The sequence below is a fragment of the Micropterus salmoides genome, unplaced genomic scaffold, assembly GCF_014851395.1.
Source record: "Micropterus salmoides isolate LMB-PRFRI ecotype aquatic unplaced genomic scaffold, ASM1485139v1 Ms_hic_scaffold_17, whole genome shotgun sequence".
Lineage (NCBI taxonomy): Eukaryota > Metazoa > Chordata > Actinopteri > Centrarchiformes > Centrarchidae > Micropterus > Micropterus salmoides.
Genome location: NW_024040817.1, coordinates 4,552,638 through 4,570,395, shown reverse-complemented (window position 1 = coordinate 4,570,395; position 17,758 = coordinate 4,552,638). Strand labels below are relative to the sequence as shown.

The following is a 17,758-nucleotide window of genomic DNA, read 5'->3' as shown; positions in this document are numbered from 1 at the left end:
GTCAATACAATGTTACTGCAAACTACCGAAAACAAAGGCAATGATATACAAAATTATTATTTTACAGTAAGGGATGGTTTATGGATCCTGCCTTCTGTTAGGGTCTGACCACATCACCTCATTCACATCACACGCAAATTCATTCCTCGGTAGACAATGGGGAATATTACGTCTTGTGTGCTGTATCCAAAGCAAACCCGTGTCTCTGCATGCCACTTTCATTGTTTGCAGAAGAGGCATGTGGGCATGTAGTTGGTGGTCGTATGCCAACGCCAAGCCGAAAAAGAATTCCTCAATTGGATAAAGGAATGGGGAGTAAGGGGGGAAATATACAACTGTCATCGTTTGTCGTCACCTGCCTTTCCCTCCTAATCCCCTTGCTCTCTGTCCATTGTTGGCTTCCATTGTTCAAAACAGGTGATCTGACCTTTGACCTATTTATAGGCCTAGACTAAAGCAGTGATTGGTTAGTGATCTGTTAAGCAGTTAGTTGTTGCACATGTGAGGAGTGGCTGTGTGACCTGGTGAATAAGTGCAGCATTTTGATTGGTTGTGTTTGGAAAAGGAAAACAAGGGACTTCCTGTTGAAAGGCAGAGAAAAAGCTTATGGGTTTGGAGATTTGGTGTGTAGTTTGTCGCTTTGAGTGAGAGGTTTCAAAAATTGTGGGACATGTAAAGATTTTGTGTGTAAGCAGATGTAAAAACCTGTAAACAGGCAGCAGTGAGGAGGAAACAGCATGATATGTTGAGGACAGCTACAGTTCACTGACTCTGTGTGTTTGCATATCTGTCCTGCCTCTCTGCTCCCAGCCGTTAAGAGGCCAGTGTTGATCAGTGGCTGTCCAGGCCTTTCAGAGCCACTGACACGCCGGCAGCACAATGATGATGTCACTGATTCTACTGCTGGCCACCCTGGGGCTCCTTGTTCAGGGTGAGACTCTCTTCTGAAAACTTTGCTTCAGGATGCAACCAGCTTCACCACAATGATGTTCTGCTGTGATGGAGAAACACTGAAACAAGCAGCATTTACCTTCTTCCATCTGTTCTCCATCTTAAAAGAAATGAGACTCTTCTGTTTGGATGCTGATCATCTTTCTCCAAGCTGGATTTGTCTCAATAACCCTTCTCCTCTTTTTCATCTTTTCCAGGTTCATCAGGACAAATCATCCTGACTCAGTCTCCTGGATCTCAGTCTGTTGTTCCAGGACAGGCTGTCTCTCTCAAATGTAAAACCAGTACAGGTGTTTATAGTTCTGGTTACAGCTGGCTCAGCTGGTACCTTCAGAAACCTGGAGAAGCTCCTAAACTCCTGATTTATACAGCTACAACCCGTCAGTCTGGAGTTCCAGATCGTTTTAGTGGAAGTGGATCTGGGACTGACTTCACTCTGACCATCAGTGGAGTTCAGGCTGAAGATTCAGGAGTTTACTACTGTCAGCAGGGTCACAGCTGGTCTCCACTCACACAGTGATACAACGTCGTACAAAAACCTCCCTCAGCTGGAGAGGAACTGATCTGACTCAACAGCTGCACTGAAACTAAAATAACAGGAGGTTTATTTTAAAAAAAAGCTTAATATCAAATCATTTTAGCACAAAACATTTTGGATTGGATCCAAACATTTATACTTTTGATAACTTTATTAATATAGGATTTAAATAATTTATCAAAGCTGTACTTTAATATTAAATTAATATAATCTATGAAGATAAACAAGACAAGAACACTAGTTGTATATTTTGGGTAATTTGATCACACAATTTTTCATAGAAATGTGAACATATTCATTATTGAAATTAAATAACTAATAAATCTCAACATCAAGTATTTCAACAAACACGTATTATGATCGACCGATCAGTAACATTTTAATTATTTCCTTTTGTCATCTTTGGTTTCTATGGTTCTTATTTATCTTTATTTTGATGATGTTGTCCTTTTTTTAGACTTTTGTAGTTCTATTACAGGATAATGCATGTTGGATACATCAAAAGCAATTACAATATTACAGTTATTACTATTTACACAGTTTAGAATGAACAGATATGATTTATCTTTGAAATGTCTCAAAATGTTGGGCCATAAAATGTTTTTTTATTACAGATAAATCTGTGACTATAACAGAAAAGATACTACAGTCATGAAGGCATTCATAATACTGTGATAATAATAAACATGAAAACAGCTGATTGGATGAAAAGGTCTTTATTATCTGGAAACACTGAAATAATATTGAAACAGTGCAACAAGCTAGTAAATCTTGCTGTTGAAAGATGTCAAATAAAAGAGAGAGACAGTTCCAGAGTGCAGAGTGAGAGCAGGAGCAGAGGAAAACCAGTAGCAGAGTCCCAGTGAGTCAGGTCAGGACTGGGAACACTGGTCTCTCCTCAGTGTCTCTGAGAGCGGAGTCTGGGAGCCCTGGGTGGCCTCACAGGTCACAGAGCCCACCTTCCTCCACTGGTCTGCAGAGAGCCTCAGGGTGCTGCTCCAGCTGTAGTGGCCGTCCTTCTGCAGCACCCCGGGGCTCCTGCTCTCCTCCCAGCTGCTGCTGCTGCTGCTGCTGCCGTCCACCTTCCAGGCCAGACTCCAGTCTGAGGGGAAGCCCTTGTTGGCCAGGCACATGAGCGTGGCCTTCCCCTGCTGCAGCTCCTCGCTGGAGGGGGGCAGCACCGTCAGGGTGGGACGGGCATCACCTAGGAGAAGAACCAATCGGCTTAGAGGACGGGGACCACACAGCTGGTTTCTGCTCCACCAGTCACTCACTCACACATTGTTTCACTTCCTTTAAGAAACCTCTCATGCATATCAGCACAGAAAGAGTCCTCATATGAGCTGAAAGATATCAAACTGCACTGGAAATAAAACAACCAGGTTTTAAATTTGGAAATACAAAAACATTTACTGTCAAAACTCTCAAAAGGGCAAAAGTTACTGAGATCCACTATTAAAGGACATTATCAGCCCAAAATAAGAGACGACCACAGGTAACCTGTTCCTCAGACAGATTTAAAAACAGCATCAGAGAACTGTCAACATTATTTCAAACTGAGGTTAAAAGACAATTTGAGCCATTTTAGAAGATCAGAGATTTGGAAACATTTTTATCTTCATTCACACTATTCAAAATAATTTTAACTCAACTTCTAAACAGTTTAAAATGCAGAATTAAAGGCTGAATGATTTTTAAAGTACGAGTGTTGTTCTTTAATCTTTGCTGCAGTTCAAGCTGTTCACATTTCACAAATTAAATGGAACGTTTAAAGAGAAGTTCAGTAAAGCTGCTTTGAGTTCAGCTTCATGGTTAAACAGGAGAAACGAACAATAAGATTGAGTCTTTAAAGTGATTTAGATCAGTCCAGAGGAAATTTATATCTACTACAAATGTTCAGACACAGAAATTAAAACCTTCGCTGATGATACGATATTTAATATTTGTGCAGAAACTTACTTCCAAACTCCAGTCTGGTTCCTCCACCAAAAGTCAACCACAGTGATACAAACTGATTGAGTCGTCGTACAAAAACCTCTCACTGTAGAGAGACACGGCTCTCTGACTTTGAACACAACAAACTCAACAAAAACACTTGCTGTTTTTAAAAGAATGAACTATTTCATGTTATATTTATCAAACAGTGACACAGTTGTTGAGAATGAATCCCATTTTTACGTATATATTGTTGCATTGGTCTGAAAGTCAAATTGATCCCTCTAGAATGAAATGAAAGCAGACAGAAGATGTTGTAAAAGAAAATCTTTCTGCAGTCATCAAAGCAAATGTCCATAAAAATGATCACTGACACATTCCTAATCAATCCTCTGGTAAACGTATTGATCCATTGAGAAGCAGCATCATCAGAGTAATCCAAGTCCCTGTTGGAGTCAGTCAGAGCATTTCCATAGAGAGCCACTTTGCATCAGCAGCACCATGCTCCAGTGCTCTGGGAGACTTTATAGTCCTGAGAGTTGAACACTGGATGACTGACAGCTGTCCTTCATGACAACAGAAGCCACAGAAATCCTCCTCATCAAAAACATGACTTTGGTCTCCGTCCTCATCTGGACTCTCCTCTGCTGCTGCTTCACAGGTAAAGTCCAGAGAATCAAACTCCTCTCCTCTATGAACATCCGTCCCTCTGAAATGAAGCCCACAAAACCATGACGCTGCTTTATGTGTTTGTCTCTGTATCCTCAGAGTCCAGAGGCCAGATCACAGTGACTCAGCCTGGAGCAGTGAGCTCTGCTCTGGGAGCCTCCGTCTCCATCAGCTGTAGGGTCAGTGAGGAGGTTTATGGAGATTTATTAGCCTGGTACCAACAGAGAGATGGAGAAACTCCTAAACTCCTCATTTACCTTGCTAGCATTCAAGAATCAGGGATTCCAGATCGTTTTTCAGGCAGTGGATCAGAGACTGACTTCACTCTGACCATCAGTGGAGTTCAGGCTGAAGATGCAGCAGTTTACTACTGTCAGAGTCTCTATTGACTGTAAATCCAGTCCAGCAGCTCGTCACTACTCTGGTTCACAATATTTCCTGTCCTGGTACCATCAGAAAACTGGAGAAGCTCCTAATCTTCTGATCTACAGAACATCAGACAGATATTCTGGAATCTCCTCCAGATTCAGTGGAAGTGGAGCAGGGAATGGAGTTGACTTCACTCTGACCATCAGAGGAGTTCAGGCTGAAGATGCAGCAGTTTACTACTGTCAGGCTCATTATTATATCAACAGCCAGTATCTGTTCACACAGTGAAAAAGCGTCGTACAAAAACCTCCCTCAGTCAGACTGAACAGAAACTGAACTGACTGCTGCAGCTGGAAGCTACTGCAGAGACTGATACAGTTCACTGAGGACACACACACACACACACACACACACACACACACACAGGGACTAACGAGCAGGGCAGGAGCAACACAGGTAGCCGGGATCAGACTAACGAGACAGGCAGGCAGAGAGACAGCAGGGGAAAACAGAGAGACAGGCATGCAGGGGGATAACTGGGAGGGAACAGACAGAAAACAGGTTACTAAAGATATAGTTTCCCTTGATGGCATCGCCCTGGCCTCCAGCACCACTGTGAGGAATCTTGGAGTTATCTTTGATCAGGACATGTCGTTTAAGTCTCACATTAAGCAAATTTCAAGGACCGCCTTTTTTCACGTACGTAATATTGGGAAAATCAGGAACATCCTGTCTAAAAATGATGTGGAAAAACTAGTCCATGCATTTGTTACTTCGAGGCTGGATTACTGCAATTCCTTATTATCAGGCTGCTCGAAAAAGTCCGTAAAGACTCTTCAGCTGAACCATTATTACTAGTCCTATTGTTATTATTGTTATTAGTTTTAATACCTATGTTTTTGTGCTTGTGGATTATTTACATGTTGCTGTATTGTATGTTTTATTTATTTATGTACTTTTTACTTAAGTGCTCATGATGTAAAGCACTTCAAACTGCATTTTATATATGGGTGATATACAAATAAAGATTGTTATTATTATTGTAAATTGTTATATCTTTTATGTTTATGTTATATGTTCCTATGTCTTAAGTGTCTTGCTCAGGGACACAATGGTGGATGGGTTACAGTGGGGGATTAAACCCGGGTCTTTCACACAAAAGGCATAGTCTTATTCATTGCGCCACTGCTACCTCACATTACACTGTTAATGTTTATGATTGCAACTTCAGTTCATTCCCCTGTAGTACATCTTTGCTAAATGTTGTATGTAAACAAATCTCTAAAATCATTCATACACAAACAAATCTGAATTGCCAACACTTTTAATGATTGCAAATATGTCTACATACGTAGATAAAAACTCATTTAAATTATATAAAATAATAATGTTTTAGTAGATGTTTTCTTTATGCATGGCACAAAATGATTGTGGAAATGGTTTGAAAGCGTCTGTATTATTTACCATCTTAATGTTTTAAGTTATAGGATAAAGTTACTATATATTGTTTTCTAAGAAGCTCTTGTTAAAACCATAAACTTCTTGCACCAGTCTTTCTATGTATGCTTTAAAAGAAACTGTACATTATGTTTTAATGTGTTTTAAAGGTTTAAGGTTTGGCCACTCTCTCTGTGTAATGAGTCCACATTCCCGAGTGCCTTTTGTAGATAAGAACCCAGGTGCATGTAGGATTGGAGGCATCATGACTGTAAAAAGTGTAGAAGAAATCAGCAAAAGTTTAAATAGTGCAAAAATAAGTCCATTAATGAGCGTTTGGTGCCATGAAAAATCAGTTTGATCCAGTTTTAGTTGGAAAGTCCCAGAAACCTCACTGCAGGAAAACACCTGATTGTATGAAATGTATTGTCTAACAGAGAAAGTTGGGTTTTGGAGCATTAAAGAGGTCATATTATGCTCATTTTCAGGTTCAAAATCTTATTTAGGGGTTGTGCCAGAAAAGGTTTACATGGTTTAATTTTCAAAAAACACAATTTTTGTCATACTGCACATTGCTGCAGCTCCTCTTTTCAGCCTGTGTTGAAGGCTTCGTTTTAGCTATGGAGTGATACATCTTATCTCTAAATGACCTTTGTTGAGAGCTGCACATGCACAGTTCCTAGTTAAGGACTACTAGCCAATCAGAAGCAAAGAAGGGCAGGTCAGTGAGAAGCCAGTAAACAGCTCGGGTTCAACCGTACGTGTTGCCGACCAGCTCGGCAACATGGACTGGACCAAGAGTTTCAGAGTGGTGAGTTATTAATCTGTATCCATAAAGTTTTAACTGAGCTCTGTCTCTACATCACAGGAACAATTTTATGTCCACTGACTGCCTGGAGGGTAGCTAGTGTTTGGAAGGGAGAGGAGAGGTGTGTGCTGCAGCTCATTGTTTTTCCACCGCTGTTTCTGAGGGCGTGTCGGAGTAGCCGCTTGGCGAGCGTTATTTGAGGTGAATTTAGCTTTCATCCCTGTGACGTCACAGGCTGGCTTTTTCACTTTGCAAAGCTATTACATGCACAAAAAAGATATATAACTCAATAAAGGAGAGGGAAAAAGCATAATACCACCTCTTTAAGTGTTTGATTTACAGAAATGATGTAACCAGAAAAGGCTTTAATCTTTTTTTAAAAATCATTTCATTTTCTGAAGTTGTAATGGTGTAAAAATGTAGTTGAAATGTAACTGTAATGTCCAAACAATTAAATGAATATTAACCAAGTGAGACAACATCATGTCTGCCTGACAGATAAGGACTGAACCAGTTTAACACTGTGCAACAAAGGGCAACATATCTCTGCAGTCTATGTAGACGCTTACTGTAATTTATTTGACTAATGGAAACACTTAAAGTCTAAAGTGAAATTAATGTTTGGTCTCATAGTACCAATCGCTTCTGCTTTCTTACAGTGCAGACGCTTTGCTGCTTGCTCTTGCCTCTGCTTGCATTCTTTTGCTTAAACTCTCTTTTTTTTCCTGATAGAAATCAGCAGTTCTTGGATACTTTTAAATCACTGGGACTGTCAGATAAAGTAGGCTCTTGCCATACTTTAAAACCTTTTATGATCTTAGTGCTACGCGAGTGCGGCCTATCAATAGCACTAGCCTGTACCGCAGTGACTGGAGCTATAGCTAATGCTAATCAGCAACAAGATGCCCGACTTCTACAAACTTCTACAGAAAATTACTGTGCTGGAAACCAAGATCCACAGGTTGGAAGTGAATGGACTATGTGGGAATGACACCACTTTACCGTGGACCCAAAACAGTGGACAAGAGCATGCTAACACACGGCTAATTAGCACCAACAAGACTACCAAGAAGCAGGAGGCCTGTGTACGGGGTAATAAATCTGAAAGTGGGAGTCCTCCCTGGAACATTCTTGTTGCAAAGCCTAAGAGTAAATCATTTCCTGGGGAAATAGTAGGACGAGTAACAGGCAGAACCCAGCACCCTGAGATTTGTGATGCGACTGGCTGGCCTGCATTATCATCCAGGCAGAATGCCTCTTCCACCCCTGTTCTTGGTAGGACACAGCCGTGGACAGCTGCGAAAGGGAGAGTTAGCAACAAACCTTCCCAACAACCGAATGTGCAACAGCAGAACAGATTTTCACCACTATTGCAGGACCCTGGATCTCCGTCTCATGACCTGGATAACCTCCCGTCCTCACACAAAAGGGTAAGGACTGAGAGTAAACCAAGTAGTAAAAGGCTGCAGGGAAAGCTAAGCCAAGATACTCCGAAGGATACGGTGTCCGACTTATATATCGTGGCTGAACATCCTACTGTGAAAAACGTCATACTACACAAGCAACAGTCTGAAGTGTTGAAAGAGGACTTTATTAATCACAGTCAGCTCTCTGAATGCTGAGGTGTTTATGAGTGGCCCTATACCGCCAGTCCGAAGAGGAGTTCAGAGATTCAGCAGATTGATGGCATTGAACACGTGGCTCTCAATGGCATGTACTGTCCATTCAGTGCATTTCATTGAAAACTTTTACTTTCTGTGTGACCGCAGACATCTTTTTTAGGCAGATGGACTTTGCCTTAACAAGTCAGGAGTAAAATTGTTTAGCTCCAACCTGTTTTACTTTCTGCGTCACTCATCTGTTCCCTCTGCCAAGGACAAGAGACAAGAGGAATCAAAACAAGAAGAAGACAACACACCAGAAACCTTGAAGGAGAGCCACCTTAGCCTCCACTGGAGCAACTCTGATCACGGGAGACATCTGAGCCAAGAGGAAGAGCCTCCACCTCCCTCACTGAAAACCAACAGTGAGGATTCACCATCTCTACCCCCCAATCCCCATCTAGGTCACCCTTATCTCCAGACACCCTTTCTCCCCTCTCCCCCCTGTTGGACTTCACCGATCACATGGAAGACCTGGTTAGAACTGGGACCAAATTTACCCCCCACACCTTCCCTCGCTCCACTCCCATTTCCTCTACCATAAACCAACCCTCACCGTCCACCTCCACCACTGGTTCTAAGTCCTCCAGGTTTGACACGTGTCACAGATATAGCGCAGAACCCGGCTTCCAGGTCCGCAATGGCGAAAAAGCCCAGTAAGCTCTGTCTGATGTGTGCTGGGTCCAGGCTACAAGGAAAATAGCACTCATGACTCTTCCCAGGACAAGCCGGGGCCCAGTGTGCTGGTAGTCTTCTCCATCCCTGTCTTGATAGGTTACAGAAAAAGCACAGCGAATGTGTTAAGAAACAGGAAACACTCAACATATCCTGCAAATTTAGTATTAATTCCTCGTCAGCCGCAGCCTGTCGAAAAAAGTGGGCCAGAGAATGTTTTTAACACACTAAAATTAGCTTTGTTAAACGTTAGGTCTTTGGCAGGAAAAACATTTTTAATCAATGATTTTATAATAACTCACAATCTTAATTTCATGTTTTTAACTGAAACTTAGTTGGACCAAGATAACAGTGCAGCTGTCCTTATTGAGTCTACCCCTCCCAACTTCAGTTTTATGAGTGAAGCTAGAGTGCATAAGAGAGGAGGTGGAGTTGCCATTTTGTTTAATGACTCCCTCCAATGCAAAAAGATGTCTTATGGGAATTTTGCTTCTTTTGAATATGTGGCTCTGAGCTATTTTTCTAAATATCTACAGGCCCCCTAAATACTATGCAAATTTTTTTTGATGACTTTGGTGAACTGCTGTCTATAATCTGTATTGACTTTGACTGTGTGGTTATTGTTGGTGATTTTAACATATTAATGTTGACAACCCCCAGGACAGAGGGACTAAAGAACTGTGTGTTGTGTTCTCGATAATTATGGACTGACTCAACATGTGACGAGGCCCACACACAATAAGGGGCACACTTTGGACTTGGTCATCTCCAAGGGTCTGGACATTTCCAAGGTTGTGGTGACTGATGTTGCTCTCTCTGATCATTCCTGTGTTTTCTTTGAGAGTGCTATCTGTGTGCACACAAATGTTAAAACAGAGGTAATCACTGAAAACACTAGTGAAAAATTTATTGAGGCTTTCTCCTCAACACCCGCCCTCTCATGGGCCTCAGTCAATGAGCTTGTAGATAATTTCAGTTCTAAAATTACAAATGTTATTGATGCCATTGCACCAGCCAAGGTGAAGGTGGTCTCTGGTAAGAGAAGATCTCCATGGAGAAATGCCACGCTGGTTAGAACTCAAAAAAGAGAGTGTCGAAAAGCTGAACGCAGGTGGTGGAAAACAAATCTCCAGGTTCATTATGACATCTATAAAGAGAGACTTCGTATTTATAATTTAGATCTGAGAAATGCAAGGCGGTCCTTCTTCTCTGACATCATCACCAAAAACACTAATAATGCACGTGTCCTGTTTGCTACTGTGGACAGGCTAACCAACCCTCCTGTGTCTGTAGCCTCTGACCTTCTATCCACCAGGGCCTGCAATGAATCTGCCTCCTTCTTCACAGACAAAATTCAAACAATTAGACAAGCAATCAGTGCCTCCATGTCAGTAACAAGATATGTCTTGTCCCTGTGTCCACTTAAAAACAATTCATATAGCATGAGACAATTTGATTCTATTATTAGAATTGTCTTTAAAATTCAATTGATCACTTTTAAAGCTCTTCATGGCCTCTCGCCTTGTTATATTTCTGAACTTTTAGTCCCATACACACCAGCACGTACCTTGAGATCCTCGGGCAGAGGTCTGTTGTCTGTTCAAGAGTCTCGAGTGAAAACTAAAGGGGACAGAGCGTTTGCTGTCAGGGCCCCGAGGCTCTGGAACAGCCTGCCCGAGGAAATCAGGTCGGCTGAATCAGAGAACTCTTTTAAGTCCCTTCTTAAAACATACTTTTATAGGAGAGCCTTTCCCGATCTTATTTGACTTTATTTTATCCCTTTTATTTATTGTATTTTACTAATTTTATATTAATTTTTCATGCTCTTATCTTGTTTTTTTGTATTATTCTTTACACTTGTTAAAGCACTTTGTAACTTGTTTTTGAAAAGTGCTCTACAAATAAGGATTATTATTATTATTATTATTATTCTATTAACCATAAAAACCTGGAGGACATAATACAACATCTGAAATCCTCCTCATGCTGCCTTGATATTCTGCTGACACGTTTTTTCTAAAATGTGTCTAAATGCATGGCCTCAGATCTACTACAAATTGTCAACATGTCTCTCGTCTCAGGTTTTTCCCACAGGCCCTGAAAAGTCATTAAGCCACTCTTAAAAAAGAGCAATCTAGACAGTTCACTAATGAGCAATTATAGGCCCATATCAAATCTCCCATTTTTAAGTAAAATCATTGAAAAGGCTGTTTTTCCAACAGCTTAGTGCTTTCTTGGCACTAAATAACTGTTTTGATGTCTTCCAGTCAGGTTTTCGACCACACCACAGCACTGAGACGGCTCTTGTTAAGGTCTTCAATGACATCCATTTAAACACTGACAGTGGCAGAATTTCAGTCTTAGTATTATTGGATCTCAGTGCTGCATTCGACACGGTCGACCACAACATATTACTAGACAGTCTTGAAAACTGGGTTGGACTTTCTGGCACAGTACTAAACTGGTTTGAATCCTACTTAAAGGACAGGGACTAATTTGTGTCTATAGGTAATCACACATCTGAGCTGACAAATATGACATGTGGAGTTCCCCAAGGCTCCATTCTGGGACCTCTTTTGTTTAACATTTACATGCTTCCACTGGCTCAGATTATGAAAAACAACAAAGTGTTACCATAATTATGCAGATGACACAGAGATTTACATAACCATATCACCAGGACTATGATCCCATACGGGTGCTGAGTAACTCTATTGAGCAGGTCAACGATCGGATGTGTCGGAATTTTCTCCAATTAAACAAAGATAAAACTGAAGTTATTGTTTTTGGAGCCAGGGAGGAAGGATTGAAAATCAGTGCTCGACTTCAATCTGTAATGTTAAGAACCACAAATCAAGCCAGAAATCTTGGTGTCGTCATGGACTCAGATCTGAATTTGAGGAGCCACATTAAGACAATTACAAAGTCAGCCTACTATCACCTGAAGAATATATCAAGGATTAAAGGACTTATGTCTCAGCAGGACCTGGAAAAGCTTGTCCATGCATTTATCTTCAGTCGACTCGACTACTGTAACAGCGTCCTTACAGGGCTCCCTAAGAAATCCATCAGAGAGCTGCAGCTGATTCAGAACGCTGCTGCTCGAGTCCTCACTAAGACCATAAAGGAGGATCACATCACTCCAGTTCTGAGGTCTTTACATTGGCTTCCTTTATGTCAAAAAATTCATTTCAAAATCCTGGTGTTAGTTTATAAAGCACTAAATGGTTTAGGGCCAAAATACATTTCCGATCTTCTGCTTCGTTATGAACCATCCAGACCTCTCAGGTCATCTGGGACAGGTCTGCTTTCTGTCCCCAGAGTCAAAACTAAACAAGGAGAAGCAGCGTTCAGTTAATATGCTCCGTATATCTGGAACAAACTCCCAGATAACTGCAGGTCTGCTGAAACTCTCAGTTCTTTTAAATTAAGACTGAAATGAAGACTTTTCCTTTTAGCACTGCCTTTAACTAGTAGATTGATAACTTACACTGCACTGTAACTTTTACTGTCCTGTTTTCTTTTTCCTTAGCTTTTTAACATTGCTTTTATTCAATATTTAAATAATTACACGGTATGAAATGAGTAGGTAATTGAGTGAAAAGATCATGAGAGCGAGATTGAACAGAGTGAAGGAAGTGGTCTTAAATCTCGCGCCTGAGTGATATGCAGGAACCTCTGTCCACCTGTAAACGCGCAGGTGGGTCCAGAGTATAACTGGATCAAAGTGGCCTGCGGACTAAATAATTGTAACTCAGTTATTTGCTCAACCCCTCAGCCTGTTTTTATTTTCCATTTAACTCTTTTAATCCTGATTGTACACTGCACTGTAACTTTTGTTATATTTTAATGTGTATTTTTCAATTTCCCTATGTTGCTTTTAAACGTTTTTATATTTCCCTGTTGCTTTTATATTTTATGAAAAGCACTTTGAATTACCTTGTTGTTGAAATGTGCTATACTAATGAACTTGCCTTGCCTTGTGTTTTGCTGATGCTGTTTTCATGCTGCCTTCTTCGACTGATTTTTCATAAAACAAGGCTTTAATAAGTTAGGTTCAGTTAAAAAATTTAAATAAAACATTTTCTTTACTTAAAACAAGTTCTTTTTCAGTTACAGTGGGATGTTTTAAACAGGCAGCTGTCCCAGCAGTGAGGAGGAAACAGCATGATATGTTGAGGACAGCTACAGTTCACTGACTCTGTGTGTTTGCATATCTGTCCTGCCTCTCTGCTCCCAGCCGTTAAGAGGCCAGTGTTGATCAGTGGCTGTCCAGGCCTTTCAGAGCCACTGACACGCCGGCAGCACAATGATGATGTCACTGATTCTACTGCTGGCCACCCTGGGGCTCCTTGTTCAGGGTGAGACTCTCTTCTGAAAACTTTGCTTCAGGATGCAACCAGCTTCACCACAATGATGTTCTGCTGTGATGGAGAAACACTGAAACAAGCAGCATTTACCTTCTTCCATCTGTTCTCCATCTTAAAGAAATGAGACTCTTCTGTTTGGATGCTGATCATCTTTCTCCAAGCTGGATTTGTCTCAATAACCCTTCTCCTCTTTTTCATCTTTTCCAGGTTCATCAGGACAAATCATCCTGACTCAGTCTCCTGGATCTCAGTCTGCTGTTGCAGGACAGACTGTCTCTCTCAGATGTAAAACCAGTACAGGTGTTTATAGTTCTGGTTACAGCTGGCTCAGCTGGTACCTTCAGAAACCTGGAGAAGCTCCTAAACTCCTGATTTATTATGCTACAACCCGTCAGTCTGGAGTTCCAGATCGTTTTAGTGGAAGTGGATCTGGGACTGACTTCACTCTGACCATCAGTGGAGTTCAGGCTGAAGATTCAGGAGTTTACTACTGTCAGCAATATCAAAGCTATCCACTCACACAGTGATACAACGTCGTACAAAAACCTCCCTCAGCTGGAGAGGAACTGATCTGACTCAACAGCTGCACTGAAACTAAAACAACAGGTTTATTTTAAAAAAAAAAAAAGCTTAATATCAAATCATTTTAGCAAAAAGCATTTTGGATTGGATCCAAACATTTATACTTTTGATAACTTTATTAAAATAGGATTGAAATAATTTATCAAAGCTGTACTTTAATATTTAAATTAATATAATCTATGAAGTTAAAAAAGACAAGAACACTAGTTGTATATATTTTGGTTAATTTGATCGCACAATTTTTCATAGAAATGTGAACATATTCATTATTGAAATTAAATAACTAATAAATCTCAACATCAAGTATTTCAACAAACACGTATTATGATCGACCGATCAGTAACATTTTAATTATTTCCTTTTGTCATCTTTGGTTTCTGTGGTTCTTATTTATCTTTATTTTGATGATGTTTTTTAAGATTATGAGAGATTTTTTAGACTTTAGACGTTTTATTACATCAAAAGCAATAACAATATTACAGTTATTACTATTTACACAGTTTAGAATGAACAGATATGATTTATCTTTGAAATGGCTCAAAATGGGTTTTTTCCAAAGGTTTTTTATTACAGATAAATCTGTGACTATAACAGAAAAGATACTACAGTCATGAAAGCATTCATAGTACTGTGATAATAATAAACATGAAAACAGCTGATTGGATGAAAAGGTCTTTATTATCTGGAAACACTGAAATAATATTGAAACAGTGCAACAAGCTAGTAAATCTTGCTGTTGAAAGATGTCAAATAAAAGAGAGAGACAGTTCCAGAGTGCAGAGTGAGAGCAGGAGCAGAGGAAAACCAGTAGCAGAGTCCCAGTGAGTCAGGTCAGGACTGGGAACACTGGTCTCTCCTCAGTGTCTCTGAGAGCGAAGTCTGGGAGCCCTGGGTGGCCTCACAGGTCACAGAGCCCACCTTCCTCCACTGGTCTGCAGAGAGCCTCAGGGTGCTGCTCCAGCTGTAGTGGCCGTCCTTCTGCAGCACCCCGGGGCTCCTGCTCTCCTCCCAGCTGCTGCTGCTGCTGCTGCTGCCGTCCACCTTCCAGGTCAGACTCCAGTCTGAGGGGAAGCCCTTGTTGGCCAGGCACATGAGCGTGGCCTTCCCCTGCTGCAGCTCCTCGCTGGAGGGGGGCAGCACCGTCAGGGTGGGACGGACATCACCTAGGAGAAGAACCAATCAGCTTAGAGGACGGGGACCACACAGCTGGTTTCTGCTCCACCAGTCACTCACTCACACATTGTTTCACTTCCTTTAAGAAACCTCTCATGCATATCAGCACAGAAAGAGTCCTCATATGAGCTGAAATATATCAAACTGCACTGGAAATAAAACAACCAGGTTTTAAATTTGGAAATACAAAAAACATATTTACTGTCAAAACTCTCAAAAGGGCAAAAGTTAATGAGATCCACTGTTAAAGGACATTATCAGCCCAAAATAAGAGACGACCACAGGTAACCTGTTCCTCAGACAGATTTACAAACAGCATCAGAGAACTGTCAACATTATTTCAAACTGAGGTTAAAAGACAATTTGAGTAATTTTAGAAGATCAGAGATTTGGAAACATTTTTATCTTCATTCACACTATTCAAAATAATTTGAACTCAACTTCTAAACAGTTTAAAATGCAAAATTAAAGGCTGAATGATTTTTAAAGTACGAGTGTTGTTCTTTAATCTTTGCTGCAGTTCAAGCTGTTCACATTTCACAAATTAAATGGAACGTTTAAAGAGAAGTTCAGTAAAGCTGCTTTGAGTTCAGCTTCATGGTTAAACAGGAGAAACGTACAATAAGATTGAGTCTTTAAAGTGATTTAGATCAGTCCAGAGGAAATTTATATCTACTACTACTACTATGATACGATATTTAATATTTGTGCAGAAACTTACTTCCAACATCCAGTCTGGTTCCTCCACCGAACGTGTACCACAGTGATACAAACTGATTGAGTCGTCGTACAAAAACCTCTCACTGTAGAGAGACACGGCTCTCTGACTTTGAACACAACAAACTCAACAAACACACTTGCTGTTTTTAAAAGAATGAACTATTTCATGTTATATTTATCAAACAGTGACACAGTTGTTCAGAATGAATCCCATTTTTACGTATATATTGTTCCATTGGTCTGAAAGTCAAATCGATCCCTCTAGAATGAAATGAAAGCAGACAGAAGATGTTGTAAAAGAAAATCTTTCTGCAGTCATCAAAGCAAATGTCCATAAAAATGATCACTGACACATTCCTAATCAATCCTCTGGTAAACGTATTGATCCATTGAGAAGCAGCATCATCAGAGTAATCCAAGTCCCTGTTGGAGTCAGTCAGAGCATTTCCATAGAGAGCCACTTTGCATCAGCAGCACCATGCTCCAGTGCTCTGGGAGACTTTATAGTCCTGAGAGTTGAACACTGGATGACTGACAGCTGTCCTTCATGACAACAGAAGCCACAGAAATCCTCCTCATCAAAAACATGACTTTGGTCTCCGTCCTCATCTGGACTCTCCTCTGCTGCTGCTTCACAGGTAAAGTCCAGAGAATCAAACTCCTCTCCTCTATGAACATCCGTCCCTCTGAAATGAAGCCCACAAAACCATGACGCTGCTTTATGTGTTTGTCTCTGTATCCTCAGAGTCCAGAGGCCAGATCACAGTGACTCAGCCTGGAGCAGTGAGCTCTGCTCTGGTAGCCTCCGTCTCCATCAGCTGTAGGGTCAGTCAGCAGGTTGAGAGCTGTAGCAGTGCTTACTGTTTACACTGGTACCAACAGAAAGATGGAGAAACTACTAAACTACTCATTCGCAACACCAACGAGAGAATGTCAGGGATTCCAGGTCGTTTTAGTGGAAGTGGATCTGGGACTGACTTCACTCTGACCATCAGTGGAGTTCAGGCTGAAGATGCAGCAGTTTACTACTGTCAGAGTTATCATTGGATCAACAGTCAGCTTGTGTTCACACAGTGAAAAAGCGTCGTACAAAAACCTCCCTCAGTCAGACTGAACAGAAACTGAACTGACTGCTGCAGCTGGAAGCTACTGCAGAGACTGATACAGTTCACTGAGGACACACACACACACACACACACACACACACACACGTTAAAAGCACAAGAATATCCAACATGTCAGCTTCATTGATGTCGACCAACAAACCACAGCTGACTGAAAACAGCAAGCAGAGGATCAAACTCAGATGATGTCTCTTACTTTTCAATTCAGTGTATTAATTAATTTGGTTTTAATCCCTTTTATCTAACACAGTCCACTCAGCATATATACATTTTTCAAAAGGTGGTTCCCCTGTGCTCCTGCAAACATCACCCTGACCTCCATCAGACACAGTATACAAAGCTGAGACAGGAGACAGAGATCGACATCATGGAGCTGGAAGAAAATTACAAATTCACAGAACTGAAAACATAATAATATATGCATATGTTGATCAATGTGGTTGCACCATGAGTCCAAAAACCAGATAAGTTCTTTGTAGGGGTTGGTGTGTTTTCGATGATGCATGAGGCGGTTTGAAGCACAACTTGAGGGATCTTCAGAAGAAGTTTCAAAAGCTGTCTGACCAAACAATGCTGAATGTTTTGGGGATGGAATGCACCATGTGAAGTGAGGTTTGGACAGTGGACATCATGTGGTGCATGAGGTCAGTGAACCGCTTGACATTTAGCACAGAGATTTCAAGTTGTTCTAAATATAATAAATTCTGTTTTGTCTTTCATTAACAGCGTCGAATTTGTCACATTCA

At 40.9% G+C, this 17,758-nt stretch overlaps 1 protein-coding gene and 2 gene segments (V, D, J or C); all 3 read left to right on the top strand.

Annotated features, from left to right (window-relative positions):
• Positions 1-876: 876 nt before the first annotated feature.
• Positions 877-1,486, top strand: LOC119907555. The segment is given in 2 exon segments: positions 877-931; positions 1,149-1,486. Coding segments are annotated over 2 exon segments (375 nt in total).
• Positions 1,487-4,032: 2,546 nt separating this feature from the next.
• LOC119907580 lies at positions 4,033-4,831 on the top strand. The segment is given in 2 exon segments: positions 4,033-4,085; positions 4,193-4,831. Coding segments are annotated over 2 exon segments (342 nt in total).
• Positions 4,832-13,349: 8,518 nt separating this feature from the next.
• LOC119907708 (immunoglobulin lambda-1 light chain-like) lies at positions 13,350-17,731 on the top strand. The gene is made up of 4 exons (XM_038725413.1): positions 13,350-13,404; positions 13,621-13,937; positions 16,472-16,526; positions 16,634-17,731. Exons 1-4 carry the CDS (start codon positions 13,353-13,355, stop codon positions 16,963-16,965), a joined length of 756 nt encoding a protein of 251 aa, XP_038581341.1. The 5' UTR covers positions 13,350-13,352; the 3' UTR covers positions 16,966-17,731.
• The last annotated feature ends 27 nt before the right edge of the window (positions 17,732-17,758 follow it).